At 39.8% G+C, this 22,725-nt stretch overlaps 1 protein-coding gene across 1 annotated transcript in view; it reads right to left on the bottom strand.

Moving 5' to 3' along the window:
* Positions 1-11,365: 11,365 nt before the first annotated feature.
* The window catches only part of Macc1 (MET transcriptional regulator MACC1), a 51,842-nt gene continuing 40,482 nt past the window's right edge, over positions 11,366-22,725 (bottom strand). The window contains exon 6 of the mRNA XM_051152552.1: positions 11,366-11,657. Coding sequence (XP_051008509.1) covers positions 11,445-11,657 — 213 coding nt within the window. The 3' untranslated portion in view covers positions 11,366-11,444. The remainder of the gene's footprint in view (positions 11,658-22,725) is intronic.

Below are 22,725 nucleotides of genomic sequence, written 5' to 3'. Positions count from 1 at the left end.
CACCCACTTCAAACCAATCACAAATAATTTCTCACAGGTGTTCATTTCAGATGGTGTCAAATTCACAACCAAAACAGCCATCACACACTACAAGTCAAGAGGGAAATTTACCTAATATAATTTAGATAACACAATTTTTTAATTATCTTAATTGTTTCAATAATTAAAATTGATGTTCATGTTTTTATTAATTTAAACTATAATTCATTTTTTTGTAAATGGCTGGAAACTACTCTAAAATTCATAGTTTTCTTCTAAAATTTAGTAAAAAATTGAGAGCCACACATACAGGCTCAGACGCCAACATCTATCTTATTTTTGCCAAAGAGGCCAGCAAATGTATATTATAGAGAAGACAGCATCTCCAACAAATGGTTATGGTTAAACTGGGTGATATGTGTAGAAGAATGAATTAGATCTTTATCTCTTACCATTCACAAAACTCAACTCCAATTTTTATCAGTGATCTCAACATAAGGCTTGATATCCTGTATTTTAGTTACTTTTCTATTGGTATGAAGAGATACCATAAGCAAGGAAGTTTATAAAAGAAAGTTTTAAATTTGGGACTTGCTTACAGTTTCAGGTAAGTATATACCTATCATGATAAGAAGTATGATAGCAGTCAGGCATGCTCTGGCATGGTGCGAGAGCAGTAGCTGAGAGCTTACATCTGATCCACAAGTTGGTGGCAGAGAGAGAGAGAGAGAGAGAGGAGAGAGAGAGAGAGGAGAGAGAGAGAGAGAGAGAGAGAGAGAGAGAGAGACAGAGACGAGAGAGAGAGAGAGACAGAGAGAGACAGAGACAGAGAGACAGAGAGAGACAGACAGACAGACAGACAGACACAGAGAAATGAAGGTACTGGGACTAGCAAGGGGATTTGAAGCCTAAAAGCTTGCCTGAAAATGGTATACTTTCTCCAACATGGCCATGCCTTCTATTCTTTCCCAAACAGTTACAACAACTAGAGACCAGGTTTTCAATTGTATGAGCTCCTAAAAGCCATTCTCATTCAAACCAGCACACTCTGATTCTGACAGAGGAGGAGTTAGGGAGCATTCTTAAATTCACTGGCACAGGAAAAGACTTTCTGACCAGGAACCCAATAGTATAAGCATTAATATCAACAATGAGTAAATGGGACTTCATGAAACTAAAAGTCTTCTGTACAACAAAGTATACCTAATTTGAGTGAAGAGGCAGCCTGTAGAATAGGGAAAAATAATCTTCAGTAGCTATATATCTGACAAATAAAGAGGATTAGTATCTAGAATGTGCAAGTGACTAAAACAACTAACGCTAAAAATAATTGTAAAATAGGAAAGAATGGAAGTAAACAGAGCTGCAAAAAGGTGAAATACAAATGGCTGAAATAATTCTCAAAATCATTCAAGAACCTCAGCCACCAGGGAAACGGAAAGCCTTAACCCTGCACTATCAGGGTACTGTTCACACAGCCATTTCCCTTGCAATCAGTTCCAGTATAATTAGTTTGAGAGTCCATCTTACCCTAGTCAGAGCAACAAAGATTTTAAAAAAGAATATTGGCACGGATATGGAGGGAAAGGGAACACTTATTAGCTGCTTGATAGAGGGCAAAGTGGTGCAGACCACTATGGAAATCATAAAGCTAGAAATATGTCCACTGGCTGATCCAGCTATAACATTGTTGGGCATTTACTCAAAAGGCTTTGTTTCCTACTACAGAGCTATCTCCTCATTCGTGTTTATTGCAGCTCTAGCTAGGAAATGAGAACAATATAGATGTCCATTAGCTGATGAGTAGATAACAAAAATATGTCAAATTACACGATTGAGTATTATTCAGATGCCAAGAAAAATGAAATATACAGGTAAATGGACAGATCTAAAGACAATCATTTTGAGTGAGGTAGGACAAATCCAGAAACACAGATGTCATGGTTTCATTCATTTAAGGATGTTAGCTTTGATTTTCAGATTTGTATATTTCACATGGAATACCCATAGAGATCAGAAAGTGAGTATAGGACTGTGGTGATTAGGATGAGAATGGCCCTCATAAGCCCATATATTTTTAAATGCTTGGGTACCACTTGGTGGAACTGTTTAGGAAGAGTTAGGAGCTGTGGTATTGTTGGAGGAGGTGTGCCATTGGAGGATACAGGCCTTGAGGTTTCTAAAGCCCAGGACAAGCCCATTCTTTTTCTCCCTGCCTGCTTCCTATGAGTCAAGATGTGAGCTCTTAGCTACTGCTTTGGTGCTCTGTCATTACTGCATGCCAGCCCCCACATTTCCCACCATGAGAATCAGATTAACTGAAACTGTAAGGCAATGCCCCAATTAAATGCTTTCTTTTATAAGGTACTTTGATCATGGTGTCACTCCACAGCAATAGAACAGTAAGTAAGACAGAAATTGGTACAAGGGATCGGGGTATTGTTGTAACAGGCTTAACCGTGCTGTTGTTTGGAGGAATATGGAAGAGTGGGAGTTTTGACTAGGAAAGTGGTTTAAATGCTGTAAGTGGGGCTTAATGGGCCATCCTAGTAGAAACATGAAAGACAGTGGTGCTGAGAGCAGTGCAACCATGGACATCCAGCTCAAATGGTTTCGTAGAAGAAAATAGTAGAGACCAGTCTTGTGGTATTTTGGCAAAAAATGCGGCTTCTTTCTACCATTTGCTTTTGGACTAATATTATTGGCAGAGGAAATTTAAAGACAGTTTAGTATTGCTGTGTCATTCAGTTGATAGTGATTACTCTTATGCAGCTCTACAACGAAAAAGAGCAAGCAGGGCAAACAGACATTCAAAATGTACAGTTTGAGAAGAAAAAGATAACCAATAAATGTAATGTTTGAAAACCTGATGCTAAATATCTCCACCTAGCTAAGCTTCCAACTAATGAAAAGCAAAGTTCATTCAACAAAGGAATTCATGAATAAGTCAAAGCACAAGCAAATATGTCATGGAGGAGACCAGGTTCAGTCCCACCAGGCAGCATAATTTGACAGCTCTAGCCATGTGATTCTGGCTCTATCAAGAAAGGTGACTATATTTAAATCTCAGGAGACTTTGTACCCTTAAATAGTATTGAGATATGGAAGAAAAGAGGGACTTTTGAAGTTAGACTGAATGCAGCTTGCTTTATGATATGGCTACAAGTCTATGGGGTCCTGGGTGTAGAATGTGATGGTTCAAATGAAAATAGGTCGATACATTTAAATGTTTGGTTTAGAGTTGGTGGACTACTTAGAAAGGATTAAGAGAGGTGACCTGTGTGTCACTAGGAGGGTGAGCTGTGAGGTTTCATGAGCCCACACACCAGACCCAATCCAACTCTCTAAATGTCTCTTGTTTGTGGAGACATTTGTCAGCTACTTTTTCTTTAGCACCATGCCAGCCTGCCTATCACCATGCTTCCCACCATGAGGATCATGGACTAACCCTCTGAAACTGTAAGCAAGTCCCCCAGTTAAATGTTTTCCTTTATAGTATTCCTTAGCCATGGTGCTTTTCTTCCCACAGCAATAGAATATTAACTAAGATGGGGACATGAGAGGGGGCTTTCAAGGCTAAAGGAAAAAACAGAATAAGAGTTAAAAGGGGTGAGGGTTGAGAGAACAGAATAGTAGATGAAATATGGAGGAGAAAAACTGACACTAAAGACTTTTTTGAAAAACTCATATAGAAATCTCTTAAAATATAGACATGTACACACACACACACACACACAGACACACACACACACACAGACACACACACACACACACACACACACAGTTTTTAGAAAAGAAAATTCCAAACATTTGATTTTACCAATGAGCACTCAGGAGCTAGATGCTGGGGGGAAACTTGCTAGCTCAAAGAGGCAAAGAAAGCACCCAGCTGACCTTCCTACTCAGCAGAAGTCCCAGAGGGAAAAAGCCTTTTCTTCTTCTCCAACTTGTCTTAAATATCCTTTGACTGAATGTCCCTCCTTTCTACTTCCTGTATGTCTATCTGTCCTCAGAACTTCCTCTCATTCTCTATGGTTTTGCCCATGTTCACTTCCTGCCAATTGCTTCCCTGATCCACCTCTTGACATAAGGTTAACTTTATTTAATCCTGTTTACTGAAAGTTCTTGGATTAAAGCTGTGTGCTAGGGATGAGCCACACCATAATTAAAAACAGGGTTTTCCAGTACATAATCTTGGCTTCACAGTAAGACCAAATACCCTGCAACACACATATCAAGCATTAAAATGGAGTTACCCTGTAATGGGGCAAGAGTGTGCCTACTTGCTCTCGAAGGGTAACAAATAAAAACCTCAGTACATGGAATGAGACACATTTTTGGTGTTGAGTTATTGGCCGGTGAGGTCCTATAGTCCACAATGTTACAGGCTGTTTTGCCAATGCTCTTGCTTGAGGTTGAGGTAAGACCCTGTTACTGAAGAGATCACATACTCAGGTTGTACAGGCATAGATCTCAAAACTCAAACTGATCTGGAAGTTTCATCCCTAGTAGGTAGCTATCATATTTCTGATAGTTACTATGGGAACCAATCATGAAAATTAATCCTGAGTTTACCCAGATGTTAACCCTGAAGATCCATGTCAAGTTAGTACAATAGTGGCACAAACACCATGGAAGTAACCAATCACTCTCTGGTGGCATTTAAGTCCCACTTCACAAGATGAAACCCATATGTTACACCCCTGTTGGGCCAATAACCTGTGGATAAACAAGTTCTGGGAGAAAAACTTATTATTGTGCTAAATGAAATTGACTTCTAATTACTTATTATTATTCCTGTAGATCAGTATATCTCTCAAACCCCATGAGAGAAGCTTCTTTTTATAGGATATGGCAATTTACACAGAGATCTACAATCAATCAAAGTGCAGAAGATAAGAGAGTAGACTGCTCAGCTCTAAATAGAACATCTATACCTCACTCGCTCCCTCAATTCTAAGGGATCCTTGTGGAAAGGGGAAATATAATCAGGATACATTCACAGAGTTCTCAAAAATTAGTAAATAAACATGGTGGTCTATACAAAATCAATTATGAGCAATTCAATGTTGTGGCTCTAGGGATTAATCCCAGGGACTTAATGCATTGAGGAAGTCAATTCCTAGAGGTGTATCTTTGAAGGTTATACCTGGGCTTCAGCCTCCTCCTCCTCCTCCTCCTTGTGCTCCTCCTCCCCCTCCTTCCCCCCCCCCTCCTCCTCCTTCTTCTTCTTCTTTTCTCTCTCTCTCTCTCTCTCTCTCTCTCTCTCTCTCTCTCTCTCTCTCTCTCTCTCTCATCTAGTGATGGCCTCTCTCCCCCACACTCACTCAGTATGCTGGCCTGCTTCACTATCAGCCTAGTAACCCAAGCCAAGAAATGACGGACTGAAACTTATGAACTGTGAGCCAAAATATAACTTTTCTTCCTCAGTGTTTTCCTTATTAATTACTTACTTCAGTGATGGAAATTCCAGTATGGTGTGTTATCTATGTGCTATCCATCATTCATACTGGTTGTTATTTTGATGTGGATGTTTTGTATTCAAATTATCATTATTCACACTCTCCCTTCTAACAAAACAAACAAAGCCACAACGTGCTCAACTTGTTATAAGCTTATATGCACTAAACTGCAAGGAGAGCTTTACTTGTTTTAGCTTCTTTTACTACTAAGAAACCAAAGTCCAGAAGGCTGAGTAACTGTTCTAAAGGCTCATTTAGACTAATGGGCAAAGATTAGAAGCCACAGCCCTCTACTTCTGGACTATTGACTTTTTTTTCTGGGTACTCTTTTTTTTAATATTTTTTTTATTGAAAAATAAAATCATTCATATTACATCTCAATTGCTATTCCATCCCATGCATCCTCCATTCCTCCCTCCCTCCCTCCCTCCCTCTCGCTTTCACCCCATTCCCCTTCCCTATGACTGTGACTGATGGGGACCTCCTCCCTTTGAATATGATGCTAGGGTAACAAGTCTCTTCTTGGTAGTCGGCTATCCATCCTTCGAGTGCCATCGGGACTCCCCATCAAGGGGACATGGCCAAATCAGGGGCACCAGAGTTTGTGTGAAAGTCAGTCCCCAGTCTCCACTTAACTGTGGAGAATATTCTGTCCCTTGGCTAGGTCTGGGAAGGGGTTTGATGATGACTGCACATATTGTCCTTGGTTGGTGCCATAGATGGAGCAGAACCCCTGGGCCCAGATCTGCCCATCATAGTATTCTTCTTGTAGGTTTCTAGGACCCTCTGGATCCATCTATTTCCCTATCTCCTATATTTTTCCCACACTAAAATGTCATCATCACTATCGCATTTTCCTGGTAAGTGAAGACTTTCATGAGACATATCCCTTGGCATAGTGTCCAGATTAAGTGAGTATATACTATTTGAGTCTCTCTGCTTCTGGGTTAGCTCACTCATTATGATCATTTCTAGTTCAATCCATTTGTCCACAAACTTTGGAAATTCCTTGTTTTTAATAGCTGAGTAGTATTCCATAGTGTAAATGTACCCCAGTTTCTTTATCCATTCTTTTACCGAGGGACATTTAGGCTATTTCCATGTTCTGGCTATTATGAATAAGGCTGCTATGAACATGGTTGAGCACATGTCCCTGTTGTATGCTGGAACATCTTCTGAGTATATTCCAAGGAGTGGAGTAGCTGGGTCTTGAGGAAGCCCTATTCCAAGTTTTCTGAGATAGCGCCAGGTAGCTTTCCAAAGTGGCTGCACTAGACTGCATTCCCACCAGCAATGAAGGAGTGTTCCTCTTTCTCCACCTCCTTGCCAGCATGTGGTGTTGCTTGAATTTTTGATCTTGGCCATTCTGATGGGAGTAAGATGGAATCTCAGAGTTGTTTTGATTTGCATTTCTCTGATGACTAAAGATGTTGAGCATTTCTTTAAGTGTTTCTCAGCCATTTGATATTCCTCTGTTGAGAATTCTCTGTTTAGTTCCAAGCCCCATTCTCAATTGGGTTATCTGGTTTGGTGGTGTTTAATTTCTTGAGTTCTTTATATATTTTGGATAGTAGACCTTTGTCAGATGTAGGGTTGGTGAAGATCTTTTCCCAGTCTGTAGGCTGTCGCTTTGTTCTCTTGACAGTGTCTCCTGCCTTACAGAAGCTTCTCAGCCTCATGAGGTCCCATTTATTAATTGTTGACATTAAGGCCTGGGCTGTAGGTGTTCTGTTCAGGAAGTTGTCTCCTGTGCCAATGTGTTCCAGGCTCTTTCCCACTTTTTCTTCTAACTGATTTAGTGTCTCTGGTTTTATGTTGGGGTCTTTAATCCACTTGGACTTGAGTTTTGTACATGGTGACAAATATGGGTCCAATTGCATTTTTCTACATGTAGACATCCAGTTAGACCAGCACCATTTGTTGAAGATGATATCCTTTTTCCATTGAATAGGTTTGGCTTCTTTGTCAAAAATCAAGTGGCCATATGTGTGTGGATTCATTTCTGGGTCTTTGATTCGATTCCATTGATCCACCGGCCTATTGCTGTGCTAGTACCATGCCATTTTAATTACTGTTGCTCTATAGTACAGCTTGAGATCAGGAATGGAGATTCCTCCAGCAGATCTTTTATTGTATAGGGTTATTTTTTGCTATTCTGTGTTTTTTTGTTTTTCCATATGAAGTTGAGAATTGATCTTTCAATGTCTGTAAAATATTGTGTAGGTATTTGGACTATTGACTTTAAGAGGAAGATTTCCCCACCACTCATAGTTTTCTCTTTGATTTTTCTAATTATTATCAAATGTTGGTATTTTACCTAACTCCCCTCTCTATAAACTGACAACTTTTATTAAAATTGAAAAAACTATTCTCTATAAAACTATGCATATATATGCATATGTAAATAATATAAAATGTACTGTGTATTTGCTTTCTGCAGCAATGTCCAGTGGAATCCTGAAACATATATATTAACATATCACACATTAGCTATCAGATATGTATCAGATACTAGACCTGTGCAAACTCAGCATTTTGTGTATACATAGTGACTTCATATTCTGTAAATCAGTAGACGTGATAAGAAGACAGACTTTGTTATTTTGAAAGCTGTCCATGTAGTCTCCCACTCACCATGACAGTGATGTTCAGTCTTTGTGTTACACTCCCCACATCACTTCCCAATGTTACATGCAGCAGCGCATAAGACAAGGAACTAATTGAACTTGAATAAGCAGTAGAAAATCAATCTTAATTTCAAAAACCTACATTGGCCTAAGTTTTGACTTTTCTTTTATTATCTCAAATATTCCTTAGTCATAAAACATTAACCAAATATTTTATGTACAGTGATATGGCCTAAAAATTCAAAATTTAAAACTCAAGTCACATATTCAAAGTGTTTACTCTCTCTGCACCTTTTCTCAGTTGAGTGGCTTCCGTTGATACGTTATTCTACACACTTAGCTATCTACAAGTTCACAACTTACACAGCATTATCTGCACGCCGTAAAGTGTGCAGTGTCTATGATTGGTATAGCTAGTGGCATGCTTGATGGAATCCTCTGGTGGATTCATGTGAAGCCCTGAAAAAAGAAGCCGAGTCTGGGAATTACAAAGAACAATCATCACATTCTGAGCTAGGGACTGAACTAGAATCCCATGCTGATTTGTGAATCATTAAATTAAAAGCCTGTGGAACTGAAAGGACCATCTATCTCTTTCCATTTTTGTAATGCTTGGAGAAGTTTTAGATTAATAGCTTTTGATACTTTAATGATGTCAAAGAGAGGCTGTAAGTGCCTTATTAATTCCATTGAGTTCCTGCCAAGGAGGAGATGCAATTTGTGACCACTGAATTAATCTATTCTGATTAGGAAAATTCATCACAGCAAGGAAATTAGAAAATGAAGAAAAGTAGGAACAATTTATAAAAATATATAAGAACAAATTTAAAAGGACAGACAGAACATAGATTTAGAATTACCGGATAAGGGTACAATACAAGATCATGAGCTTTATATGTGTGTTAATATTTAAACCACTGTTCCAACCTTAAATTACCAAGATGGTTTTCATTTTTTAAAAATTCTGCTTAATGTTTTCACCTACAATGTCAAATGAGGCACAAACCTAAGATTTTTTGGCGGTGGTGGAGTTTTCTGTTGATTTGTTTTATTTTATTTGTTACTACACTGGCCTTGCAGCCTGGAAAATCCAGATACTAAGTCCTTGCTACTTCCAGAAATTTTCAAGTTTGCTGACACATTAATAACATTCCAATAATGTTCTAAAGGAAGCAAAGTCACCACTTCAAGTCACTGTGCCCTAGGCTAACAAATTGGCTGATTTTTTTTCCTCTGTTTAAATTTATTTTCAACTAAAATAAATTCTGTCCTTGAACGTGTGTGTATATAAACCTTTGGTCAGGCTGTGTTATCATCAAATAGTGAATGTACTTAAGATTGTTCTAAACACTAGTTCAAATTATCTTTGCCAGCATACCAAATATATTGGGGTAGAAACATTAAAAGCTCTAAAATGTTATGCTTTTAGTTTTTACCCAAATGAACATCTTTTATTCATAAATCCACTAACAAAACTTTATTCAGCTTAGTCAAGTTAACTTTGAGCTATGTCATTTCTTCCTAAGTTCTAAGGCTCTAGTGACTTGAATGTAGTCTCCTCCCCCTCTGCTTTCACTATGGTCCTTTCACCTTTATCTCTTTATCCTTTTATCCTGTCTCTCTATCCCCTTCAACGTTGTGCTCTCTGTTCACTGTCTGAATGAACCTTGGATTTTTAGCTTCACCTCTCCCAACAGCATAGGCTACAACGCCTAATCCTCTGAGGCTTATCATTTGTTTCTTGGAAAGTCTTGCAATCCGCTTTCTCCCCCGTTCATATGATAGTCTCTACTTCAGCATCACAGTTTCTCCGTTGCAGTTGTCATCATAGATGTAATTTTACATTAAATGGTGTCATTTTGTTGCCCGCCCCTATCATTAATACCACTGAAGGCAGAAACCATGCATTCTTCCTCATTATTATCTTACATCTCAAACACCTGCATACTTATCATTAGATTCACTCCTCCAGTCCCTGCCCCACCTTTTTTTTTTTTTTTTTTCAGAGACAGGGTTTCTCTGTGGGGCCTTGGCTGTTCTGGACTCACTTGTAGATCAGGCTGGCCTAGAATTCACAAAGGGCCAACTGCCTCTGCCTACCTGAGTGCTAGGATCACAGGTGTGACCCATCATGCCTTGCTTCACTTTCCCTTAAGAGAAATACAATAAGTAAAGAAAGGTCCAAATATAAAAACATTGGCAGCCATGAGATGACTGGACAGAGACCATTGTTTGTCAACTATGCCAATCATTAACATCTATACTGACTCAAGGTCTCTCATTAGCTTTGTTTTCCACAATTTTTTTTTAATGCATTCTGAGACATGTTGCGCGTGCGCACGCACACACACACACACACACACACACACACACACACACACACACACACTGAATGTCTTCATGTGAGCACACACACAAAGATACCAATTTTTTAGGATTGAAAGTGTTTTGTTTTGTTTTTTATTTTAATTGAAAGTGTTTTGGTGATAGCAATTGTTTGTAATAACTCAGTGTTAAATATACTGATGGCTAAAGAATTATTTTGCATCTGATCATGGGAGAAAACTTAAAATTAGGTGGATCACATATAGGCCCAAGATGTTGAAGGAAGCTAACCAAAATTTCTAGTCCATGTTTGAAGTCAGTTTTTATGACAGTGTCATATTTTCTTTCCGGTAATTACTCAAGAGCTGTTGAAAGAGGAACAAGCTTTGTTTCTCAGTATCATTTTGTATTTTTCGTCCTTTTTACTACTCTACTGTGTGGTATGATTTTTCAAAAATTGGAACCAGTCTTTTAAGGCAGAAAACCTACTTTACACTGGCCTTGTGGGTTCTCGTCCACCCTTGATTTCTGCACCTAGAACATGGGAGCAATGTTGATTAAGGTCCCTGAAGAGTACAGGAGATTTGCATGGAAGACACGCAGCCTTCGAAGGGTCAACGTGTCTTTTCTTCTCCTATTTTCCTGCTTCATGGTAAGCTCCAGCTGCCTATGTTAAAGCCTTCAGTTTACTGTGGTGTCTGTTTGATGTTATTAATTGAACACTCATCTGTTTTAACTTAAGAAAACTGAAGGAACTTTGAATGAGAGAGAGAAAGGTTTTTTTTTTTTCCTTCTCAATAACAGAGAATTTTATGGTTTACCTTTGCAACACACACAAAAATGACTTTGATTATAAAACCCAGTCTTGTTAAGAGTTCCAGGCTTTGTTTCACAATGTAAAACATAGTTTTCAAAATGTAAGACACCTTTGTGAATTCATACCCCCTCTTACACACACACACACACCACACACACACACACACACACACACACACACACACACACACTTTCCCCCCTTACCATTCTCCTTGCTCAACAAACTTGCTTCATTTTATACTTCCTGAGAAGTAGTGAAAGCAGTTACTCTCAAAACCTCTAAAGAATTTACTAGTATTAAGGTTCCAGTTAAGTCTCTCCACCGTTTGGTGACAGGGTTTTTCATTCTGTCCAAAGCTGATTGAAGGTCTTGTAACACGTCTCTGTAGTTATTTCCATAATGAGCACTCCATGAATAGAGGAAATCATAGGCAGGTTTCCACATCGTCTATAAAAAAAATAAAATAAAATAGATTGAAGTGAATAACAGATAGGTAGCAGAGAGAGACAGGGAGACAGAGGAAGGGATTTTTTAAAATGTTAAATACTTAAAATAAAATGAAATGCTTATTATGTGAATTTCTGATGTTGTAGAAGGATAGCTATCATTTCATATGTCCCTGTGTAGCTTTAAAAAAATATTATTGTTTATAGAATGTTCTGCCTGCATGTACACCTGCACGCCAGAAGAGGGCACCAGATCTCATAGATGGTTGTGAGCCACCATGTGGTTGCTGGGAATTGAACTCAGGACCTTTGGAAGAGCAGGCCTGTCTCTGTGTTTCTAAGACTAGGGTGTTTTATTTTTTGTAAATATAGTGCTATAAGTATGGACGTTTTTCTTGATCTACTATCTAGCGTACATTTCCTTAATGTTACTATAAAATTCCTTTCATCATTGAATTTTTACATTTCATTATTTATGTTTTTCTTTATTTTGTGTATGAGGGGGTGGAGAATGCATGCCTCAGATGCATGTGGAGGTCAGAGGATAATTTGCTGGAGTTGGTTCTCTCCGACCATGTGAGTCCCAAGGGTCGAACTCATTGTCAACCTTCATGACAAACCACTTTACCTACATAGCCATCTTGTCAACACCACAATCCTTTATAATAACAAATACAATTGAAACGAAAGATTAAAGTTTGTTACATATGTATTTTTTGTGTTGAGTTTAATACTACATATCATTGTTATGTAATTGTCATGACATTGTGCTGTGCACTTTTAGTTCATGCTATTGCAGCATACCTTTACATAAGGAAAACTACAGCTTGATGAACAAACCCAAATAAACTCAAAATTATGGCTCATTAATGCAAACTTACTTTCATGGTATATTTTTTGACCCAAAGAAAGATCAGCATTCTGTGTCCTTATTTTGCTTCCCCTGAGCACCTGCCCACACCAATGACATCACAGTTTCCATAGAAATAAATATACGTCAAAGGAGAGCTTCACATACAAGCACATATGTGGTGGTTGCCAAGGCAACAGGCTCAGATGGAATGAAGACAAAGGCAAACCAAATAAGACAAATGTGCGATTAAAGACACATACACAGGTTAAAATTAATTTATTCTAAGAAAATAACAAGCCATATAATTGGAATATTTGGAATATGAACTTTAATATTCATTGCTTATTTGGGCTCACCAAATTAACTTATTTGCAATTCTACCACTTGTAAAATGTTAAGAGCACTAATTTTGAGCTAAACATTGCACAGAATTGTTTTCTTAAAATGATATCTCCATTAACATCAGTATTCCATGTAATTGGATATAATTCTTCACTTGCCTCCACTACACTCATATAGTTTATAATTGAAATGAGAAGAATTAAATCTCTATGAGATACCATTATGCTTTTCTCATCTACATTTAAAAAAAATCCCAAATGGTCATATGATGTTATTTGCTCAGGTTGGCATTTCTGAGGGAATGTGAACACCCATTCTCTTACCTCTCTTGCAAAGGGTAATTCTAAAAAAAAAGAGAGAGATAATGAAGTATAATTATCAAAGACACGTCATGGCAAGGATATATGAGATAGAAGCGGAGAAGACCTGAGAGCAGTGCTTCTCCACCTGTGGGTCACAACCCCAAGAAGAGCATCAGAAAACATAGATATTTACATTACAACTCTTAGCAGTAGCGAAGGTACAGTTATGAAGTAGCAATGGAGTGATATTACGGATTGAGGGATTTACCATAACAGGAGGAACTGTATTAAAGGGTCACAGCATCAGGAAGGTTGAGAACCACTGCCTCAGATACAAGCTTTACCCTCACCAATCCTGTTTATGTATCTTCTGCTACTTAAATAAGACCAGCGTGATGTCTTTTTTTTTTCTTGAAGATTTTTGCTGAACACAAATCACCTCACTACTGGTATTACTAGTAGTTCAGCAAGAAAGACAAGTTGAGTCATCTTAACAGAAGCTTGTGTCAGGCTCTATCTCAGCTGTCACTGTGCACATGCAGAGATGTACTCAACAGGTAGATTAACCTCTGTAGACTTACCCTGTTGGTACATACTCTGAATTTATAGTTTACATTGAATCTACTCAGTCACTAATACTCAACGATCTGGGACAATACTTTTATATTTTTCATGTGTTGTTTAACATAACGTTATGTTTATTTAGTAGGCCCACAGACTATTCTATGTCCCTTTGTGACTGAGTTGGAAAAGAAATGTATCTGGAAATATTTACAATAAGCTGTAACTGCCAGAAGTGAGTAACAGTGATAGTACAGATTAGTATAAAACATCAGAGAAAGCAGGTGTGTGTTGGAGATTTCAAATGGGTTATTTAGAGTTCTTTACTGTGTTGTACATACAAGTGCCTTTACACCAGTGATCCATTAAACCACCCCAGTGACTTTCAGAGGCAGACAAGCCCTGCATGGCATGCTTTGCTGCAGCACAGTATGTTAGCATATTCAGAAAAGACCTGAGGTGCATTCAGATATGAATTGACTTCTTTGTGCTGTTTGGAGACTGGAAATATCCCAAGATGACACATAAATTGGAACCTGCATTTCTCCATGCACGTGTTCAGGGTAGTACATAACTCCTCAAACTAACCAGTTTATACAGGGCACAGAATAGTCCAGGCAGCCCTGGGAATTCAGGGAAACATGCATTGGTTGTTAAGGTCGGATCGCTATGTAAGTCTTTGGAAAATATAGAGAGAGATCCCAGGAGTACATTGATTAGTCAGAAATGTAAGGGAGGGTATTGCCTTAAACTCATCTGAGAGCCCTTGAATTCTAAACCACACCCAGACAGAAATGGGTACAAGAGTGTTAGGATGGAAACAATGGGGTATAGATAACCATCTTTATTTGAACTAAAATATGAATGAGATTTTTCCATTCAGTTTATGTTCTTCAATGCAGCAAATTAAGCCTGCATATTTCTTCAGTAAAAAAATTCAGTTTGATACACAAAATCACTAGTGTCTTTCAACCCAGATGGTAGGAAAATACTATCACACACAGTGATACAGCAAATAATCTTTGTTCACTAATTATTTTACTTGCGAAATCAAAATTCACTGAGTGTATATAGCTCTCCAAAGAAAGTTATAGAGCAAGGCACAAAATGAGAAACAAGCACAATTCTTGCTTTTTAGCATCTTACAGATAGGAACAAGGCAGACAGTTGGAAAAACATTAGCACAATGGGTAAACAAACAAGACTTGGTGATTAATAATTACAAAAAGTATCTCTCAACTGATTTTCATCAATAAATCTGAGAGAAACATGGCTCCATTATTTTTTCAAACGGCTTTATTTTGTTTTGTGTGTTTGAGTGCTATGCCTGCGTGTATGTATGTGGACTGTGTGTGTGACTGGCACCCTCAGAGGACCCCCTGGAACTGGGGTTACAAGTGGCTGTGCGCCACAATGTGGATTCTTGGAACCAAGCACGTACTCTGCAAGAACAACCAATGCTTTTATCTGATGATCCACCTCTCCTGCCATAAGACGTGATCTTGCCATTGAATGGGGAGTAGTATGCTGTAAAGGAAGGTGAATTTTGCTGCCAAAGTCTCATGCTCACATCTATGTTCCATTGAGCTTTAGAGTTTTAAAGATATAAAGCGTTTATAATTCTCAAGTCTTGTTTCTTCAGTAAGGCACCTCAAAAAGTACCTGCATTATAGTTTACATTTAGTAATTTTTAGTAATATATGGAGGAAAATACATAAACTTTTCATAGGATTAAGATAAAGAAGCTCCTTTTAGCATGATGGAGTGTGAGATAGTGGACAAGATAAGAACTTAAAATGGATAGATGACCTGAAGGCAGTTCAGGGTTGAACAGCATCCACACCACATTGACTAAAAAGAAAATGAGTAGAAGAAAACGTCAAGGAGGAGAAAGGGGTGATGGATATGTAAACTTTAAAGTATACTACAGAGGATACAAGACACAGAAGCGAAGGGTGGAGAGAGGGTGGAGTCAGAGTGCAGAACAATAATCATGCTTCAAAAAGCAGTGCGTCACAGCTGACTCAAAAGGAGACACAGCGGCTTATCTAGAGTCGGTTGTACAGCCCCACATATCTGGCTGGTGTGTGTGTGTGTGTGTGTGTGTGTGTGTGTGTGTGTGTGTGTGTTGGTGTGTGTGTGCTGGTGTATGTGAGTGTGCTGGTGTGTGTGTGCTGGTGTGTGTGAGTGTGCTGGTGTGTGCGTGTGCTGGTGTGTGCGTGTGCTGGTGTGTGCGTGTGCTGGTGTGTGCGTGTGCTGGTGTGTGTGTGCTGGTGTGTGTGTGCTGGTGTGTGTGTGCTAGAGTGTGTATGCTGGTGTGTGTGTGTGTGCTGCTGTGTGTATATGTGCTGGGGTGTGTGTGTACTGGTGTGTGTGTGTATGTGCTGGTGGATGTGTGCTGGTGTGTGTGTGTGCTGGTGTGTGCGTGTGCTGGTGTGTGTGTGCTAGAGTGTGTATGCTGGTGTGTGTGTGCTGGGGTGTGTGTGTACTGGTGTGTGTGTGTGTGTGTGTGTTGGTGTGTGTGTGCTGGTGTATGTGCGTGTGATGGTGTGTGCGTGTGCTGGTGTGTGTGTGCTGGTGTATGTGAGTGTGCTGGTGTGTGTGTGCTGGTGTGTGTGAGTGTGCTGGTGTGTGTGTGTGTTGGGGTGTGTGTGTACTGGTGTGTGTGTGTGTATGTGCTGGTGTGTGCGTGTGCTGGTGTGTGTGTGCTGGTGTGTGCGTGCTAGAGTGTGTATGCTGGTGTGTGTGTGTGCTGCTGTGTGTATATGTGCTGGGGTGTGTGTGTACTGGTGTGTGTGTGTATGTGCTGGTGGATGTGTGCTGGTGTGTGTGTGTGCTGGTGTGTGCGTGCTGGTGTGTGCGTGCTAGAGTGTGTATGCTGGTGTGTGTGTGTGCTGCTGTGTGCATGCTGGTGTGTGCGTGCTAGAGTGTGTATGCTGGTGTGTGTGTGTGCTGCTGTGTGTATATGTGCTGGGGTGTGTGTGTACTGGTGTGTGTGTGTATGTGCTGGTGGATGTGTGCTGGTGTGTGTGTGTGCTGGTGTGTGCGTGCTGGTGTGTGCGTGCTAGAGTGTGTATGCTGGTGTGTGTGTGTGCTGCTGTGTGTATGTGTGCTGGGGTGTGTGTGTACTGGTGTGTGTGTGTATGTGCTGGTGGATGTGTGCTGATGTGTGTGTGCTGGTGTGTGTGTGTGTGCTGGTGTGTGTGTGTGCTGGTGTGTGTGTGGGTGCTGGTGTGTGTGTGTGCTGTTGTGTATGTGTGCTGGGGTGTATGTGTGTGTACTGGGGTGTGTGTGTGTGTGCTGGGGTGTGTGTGTGTGTGTGCTGGTGTGTGTGTGTGTGTGTGTGTGTGTGCTGGTGTGTGTGTGTGTGCTGGTGTGTATGTGTGCTGGGGTGTATGTGTGTGTACTGGGGTGTGTGTGTGTGTGTGTGTGTGTGCTGGGGTGTGTGTGCATGTGTACTGGTGTGTGTGTGTGTGTGTGCTGGGGTGTGTGTGTGTGTGCGTGCATGCTTAGTGTTAAATTGACAGATTAAAATCATACAGGTTGAGAGTGTTTATGCCACGGAAATTAACAAAAGCAATGATTGAGGGGTCTTGCAAAGCCAGTTGTTAAATTTTCATCACTATGCCACGGGAAGCATCCTTTTTCTCATCTCGCTCAGTACATGTGACACCAAGTGATGCAATGAAACATGTAACACAGGCAAGCAAGGATTCTGTCCACGTAGAGTGTCAGTGTGAAGTGTACAAAAGGGGACATGCTCCAGCTGTGAGAAAGTGCAAAGAAACAGAAACCGCTCAACAAATGGACCACGTATGGACTGCGAGGGCTGGAGGAAGACTAATCAGCAGGAAATGGGTGAAATTACTTAAAGAAAAAATGTAAAAGTAACTTTTATTCTCCTGGCTCACCTGTTGTCTGGGAGACTTACTGCCTCCTTCTGCTAACCTAGGCCTACTCCTGGAAGCTTCTAGCCTCTGTACCATCTAACCTAGGCCTAGAATAGTTTCAAGCCTCTGAGATTTATTTAGGAAGCTGACCCTTCACTGTTCTTTCTCTAAGTTGGCTGGTTCGACTCAGCTGTTCTGCCTCAAGCCCCTCTCCCAGCTGACTTATTCAATGTGGCTTCTCTCTAGGCTTGGAATTCTCTGCTTGGCCTCACACTAACTCAGCAATCTGCTCTAATCTTCTGGCTTCTTCTCATTTTCTGGCTCCTTCCATCTTTACTTGCATTCTCTCTCTGCAACCCATCTCGCTATGAATGTTCTAGTAAAATTGCCTCCTCTTTCTGTAAAACTGGCTCTTAAGTAGCTTCCGTTTCCTCTCTCTCCTTGTGAGAGTTGGACATATCCTATTCTGTCAAATCTCTGATCCATCACCTTTTCTGCTACTCTGTTAGACATCCTTTTCAAACTTGGTTGCTTCCTTCTACAAACTAACTTTGCCTTCGTTTGGGATTAAATGCATGTATCACCACACCTGGACCTAAGCTTTTCTTTACATGACACTTGTTCTATACCAGGCTGGCCTTTAACTCAGATCTATTTGCTTTTGTTTCCTGGATTAAAAGCCTGTTTGTATTCCAGCGAGATCACACAGGCCTGTCTGTATTCCAGTGAGATCACACAGGATGTAATCTCCTGCCAGCCAGATCGACAGACCTAGAAATTTTTAGATGTTCTCTCTTGTCAGAATAGCCATGTTCTGAATTAACATTCTTCTACAAAATACATTAAAAATGAACATTCCATAAAGGAAAACTATTTGTGGTCTAAATCTTAACTTTTTTTTAAAAGATAATTTAAGATTATTGGGGACTGAAGAGATAGCCCATATAAAACATTCAAAAAGAAAGGTTAACTTTCCTTAGCCCTAAATATAAAAACAAAAAGATGCTAAAATAATTTGGAAAAGGAGATCAGTAATTATGTTAGTTATTTTTCTGTTGGTATGATAAAATGCATGGCTAAAACCAATTTACAGAAGAAAGAGTTTATTTTAGTTAAGGCTCCAAAGGCCTAGATGTCCGTAATAGTTGGGGAGGTGTGACAGAAGGCAGCTGGAACAAGACGCTGAGAGCTCACAGCTCAACCTGCCACGGAAAGCAGAGTAACCTTGGAGCATAACAAGGCTCTTCACACACAAAACTTGCACCCAGCAAGACTTCATGTCCTAAAGCCGGGCGTGGTGGCGCACGCCTTTAATCCCAGCACTCTGGAGGCAGAGGCAGGCGGATTGCTGTGAGTTCGAGGCCAGCCTGGTTTACAAAGTGAGTCCAGGATGGCCAAGGCTACACAGAGAAACCCTGTCTCGAAAAACCAAAAAAAAAAAAAAAAAAGACTTCATGTCCTAAAACTTCCATAACCTCCCTAACCAGCACCAGCAACTGGGGACCAAAGTGAGCAAATATATGAGCCAATGGGGAAAGTCCCCATTTAAACCACTACACCAATTAAAGGGACACCCAATAGTGAAGGTGAGAACACACACAGTTCTTTCAATAGCTATAAACTTCATGCAGTGATAGAAATACTGAAATTTAAGAAATAAGTGAGTCCTCAGTAAACAAATATCAGGTCTCACGAAGCCAGATTTCCTAAGTGCAATGGATGATCCAGTCAGTTTTTGTCTCTTATGGAGAAGACACGTGATACTTGGCTTCAGGTTCTCTGATATGTCCACATTTAATTTTCGGAACTTATACTTTATACTTGCCTCCCCAAGATGAAGGTATATAAAGACAAAATACAGAAGGTGATTTACACATATCAATTGTGTGAAATTCTATATTAAAATATAATACAGACCAGGAAGTTCACAAAGGATTTATATTTTATGATAAAGTACAGAGAAAATAAAGTCTTCAACCCTGGAAATAATGGAAGGAATAGCATGTGTTAAGTTAATGATTTTCTTTTCAGATCAACCCAAGTTAAACACTGAAGATGAGTTGTAGACTAATAAGGCCTCCTCCACATTTCTTTTCCATGTATCTAATCAATGTTTTAAAAACAGTTTTCCAAGTTCCACTTAATGTTATGACTAAGGTAAGACCTGCCAACACTCTGCTCTTGTGCTGTGGATATCAAAAGGAAGTGTGCTGCTGAGAGTCTGGTTTCGTTGAGTCAGTCTTAACCATAGATCAAATTCCCTCAGCCTTTTCATCTGCCACAAACATTTGATGCACAGCTCCAAACTTGCTCCTCTGCTTTCAGATTTCCTTTTCTGTGTGTATGTATATGTGGTGTGCATTTGTGTATGTTTCTGTGTGTCCGTGTGTCCATGTGTGTGTGTGTGTGTGTGTGTGTGTGTGTGTGTGTGTTGAGGGGGGTGGTAATGCATGTACATGTGCTCTTGTGTGTGGAAGCCAGAAGTTGAGATCAACGGTTCCAATTTTGTATGACAAAACAGAGTTCTCCCACCCACTCACCTAGTCTAATTAGTCAGCTTGTTCAGGGACCCCCCCCTTTTCTACACTGTAACTGCTAAGGTTGTAGGCAGCTGCCATGCCCACCTGGCATTTACAAGGAAGCTGAGGTTCAGTTAAAAACTTGGGTTCTCAGGCTTGGAGAGATGATTCAGAGGTTAAGAAAGAGCACTGGCTGCTCTTCTGGAGGTCCTGAGTTCAATTCCCAGCAGTCACATGGTGGCACACAATCATCTATAATGAGATCTGGTGCCCTCTTCTGGCTTGCAGAACACTGTATACATAATAACTAAATAACTAATCATAAAAAAAGAAAGAACAGGTTCTCAGGCTTATGGTCAAAGTCTTTATCAACTGAGCCATCTCCTCAGACCTTTAGACTTTGTAATGTTAACTTCCTGGCAGTGTGGAATCATCTTGGGATGGGAAACATGAGGCTAATGGAGGCACAACACTCTTTATTTTTCATCCATGTGCTCCCCTCTCTTTGTACACAGAGCAGTATCAAAGCATTAAGTCTATTAAATTAAGTGGTTTTCCAAAGTCCCAGTATATGCATGGGAGAAATGTACCTTTCCCTTGGTTTATCTTCTCAGTGTCAGTGGCTACAGTAAAAGTAAGGGAGCAATGACTATATACTATGTGGGATGACAGCTGGAATGAAACAGAAGTAGATAAAAGAACAATAAAGTTTTACGATTTTAGAGAACTTATTCCGGGAAACCAATACAGCTCACTAGATAATGCACTAGATGACAAAATGTAGAAAGAACAGAAACAATTCAGAACCGAGCATCCCAGTATCTTTTTTTATCTCGTAAAATAGGACTAACATAAAGTATGTAATTGATTTTAATTACCTTTGGATACTTGCATTTTGCCACATTAGAGGATTAATAATCCACCTACTCATACCTCACGAACCCACAGGAGCAGCATTTCATTTTAAGTACCATTAGCTGCAGAAGTATTGAGGCATGTTTCCCTTCCTAAGGATTGCTATATGCGTTCTGTGCTCAGCACATCATTTACAATATTCAGATAGGCATAATGCCATCTCGGATTAGCAAATATATAAATACTGCTAAAAGCAGGTGGCTACTGTTTTTGGAAGAGAAATAAATCTAACTCCTCTGGAACTTCCTACATCTTCAGTAAGAGACACTGGTTAGAATCTGAGCTAAAATTCTCTTAGAAAACAGAAAAATATTGGTCTCGGGGTAGCCAGCTATGTTTGTAGTAAGGAATAACCTGTTGGGGCCTCTTGGACTAATCATAAACCAGACAATGATGGTGGACCCATTTCTTGTAAGTCATCTGCTCAAATTAGTCCAGCATGAGATGGAAGCCTGCAGGGTAAGCCATTTTTTTTTTTTTTTTTACCAGTTCCTACTTAGGGACGTTCCTTATTACCTTTTCCTTAATAGCTACTCTCACTCATCAAAGAGACCTCTGAATGTCAAAGCTTGGAAAAGTTAAGCTTGTCTAATCCATTCTTTCCTATGTAACTATTAAAGTAAATTCCAGGAAATATGACGGCAAGGATTTAAAAGTGCACATGCTGGGCTGAATGTTAGCCTCTTGGCTGAGGAGCTCCAGGGTTTTCTATAAACAGCTAAATTTTCTCTGAGCTTTTATTTTTTTCCCTGCTATCAAATAAACTTAACCTTATAAGATGCCATAAAAGCACCACTAAGGGCATAAACCAAAAGATGTAAAAATGTCTCACATGCATTAGATGCTTGATCACAGATAATTAATGCTGAGTTGAAGCTTAATAACAAAATCACAGTCATATATCCAGGCAAGAATCCAGGTCTCTGAGTTATAAATTATAAATCCGGCATATTTTCACTAAAGAATAACTACAAATTTACTTTATTATCAAGTGATTTTAAAACACATTGTTGTTGGGTCTTGTGCTTCACTGGGGTTGGTTTTCTGTTGTGGAAGTTTTGGTTTCTTTAAAAACTCAGTTATGTTATGTAAACATGTTTTTGTTTTAATCCCAGGTATTGGGCATGGGGGGGCTGCTCCAGTTTTTCCACAGCTGATAATAGTTTCATGAGAGGGTGCCTGAACTTTGTCAACAGAAAACTACTTTGTGTGGAGGTGTGGTCTTTACCAGTTGGAAAGCATCTTGGATGGATTCTGAGAGGTATAATATGAAAGCCAAGAAAAAAAGAGGGAGTGGGTGAGAGAGAGAGAGAGAGAGAGAGAGAGAGAGAGAGAGAGAGAGAGAGAGAGAGAGAGAGAGAGAAGAAAGAGAGATTAAGGAGGAATGCTTGGAGGAGACTGTAGGAGGAGGAAGAGAAAGCTGCTGCAGCACTTGCTTCTGCTGGCTGACTATCCTGACAATGGAGATTGATGTTGCCCCAAAGTACCCGATGGACCTGAACAACAGGAAGTAAACAAAGAGAAAGCCCCTTCTCCCCACTAACCTTCTCTCACCTGGTGTTGAAGCATTAGAAGGGACTTGGGTTGAGAAGGGAGAAAGAGATATAAAAAACCAAAACAAAAATAGATTTTAAAAGTACACCTACACTTTTCTAAACCCACAGACCCCTTTCTCTATAATAACAAA

The sequence above is a fragment of the Acomys russatus genome, chromosome 1, assembly GCF_903995435.1.
Source record: "Acomys russatus chromosome 1, mAcoRus1.1, whole genome shotgun sequence".
NCBI lineage: Eukaryota > Metazoa > Chordata > Mammalia > Rodentia > Muridae > Acomys > Acomys russatus.
This window is presented reverse-complemented; position numbering and strand designations above follow the sequence as displayed.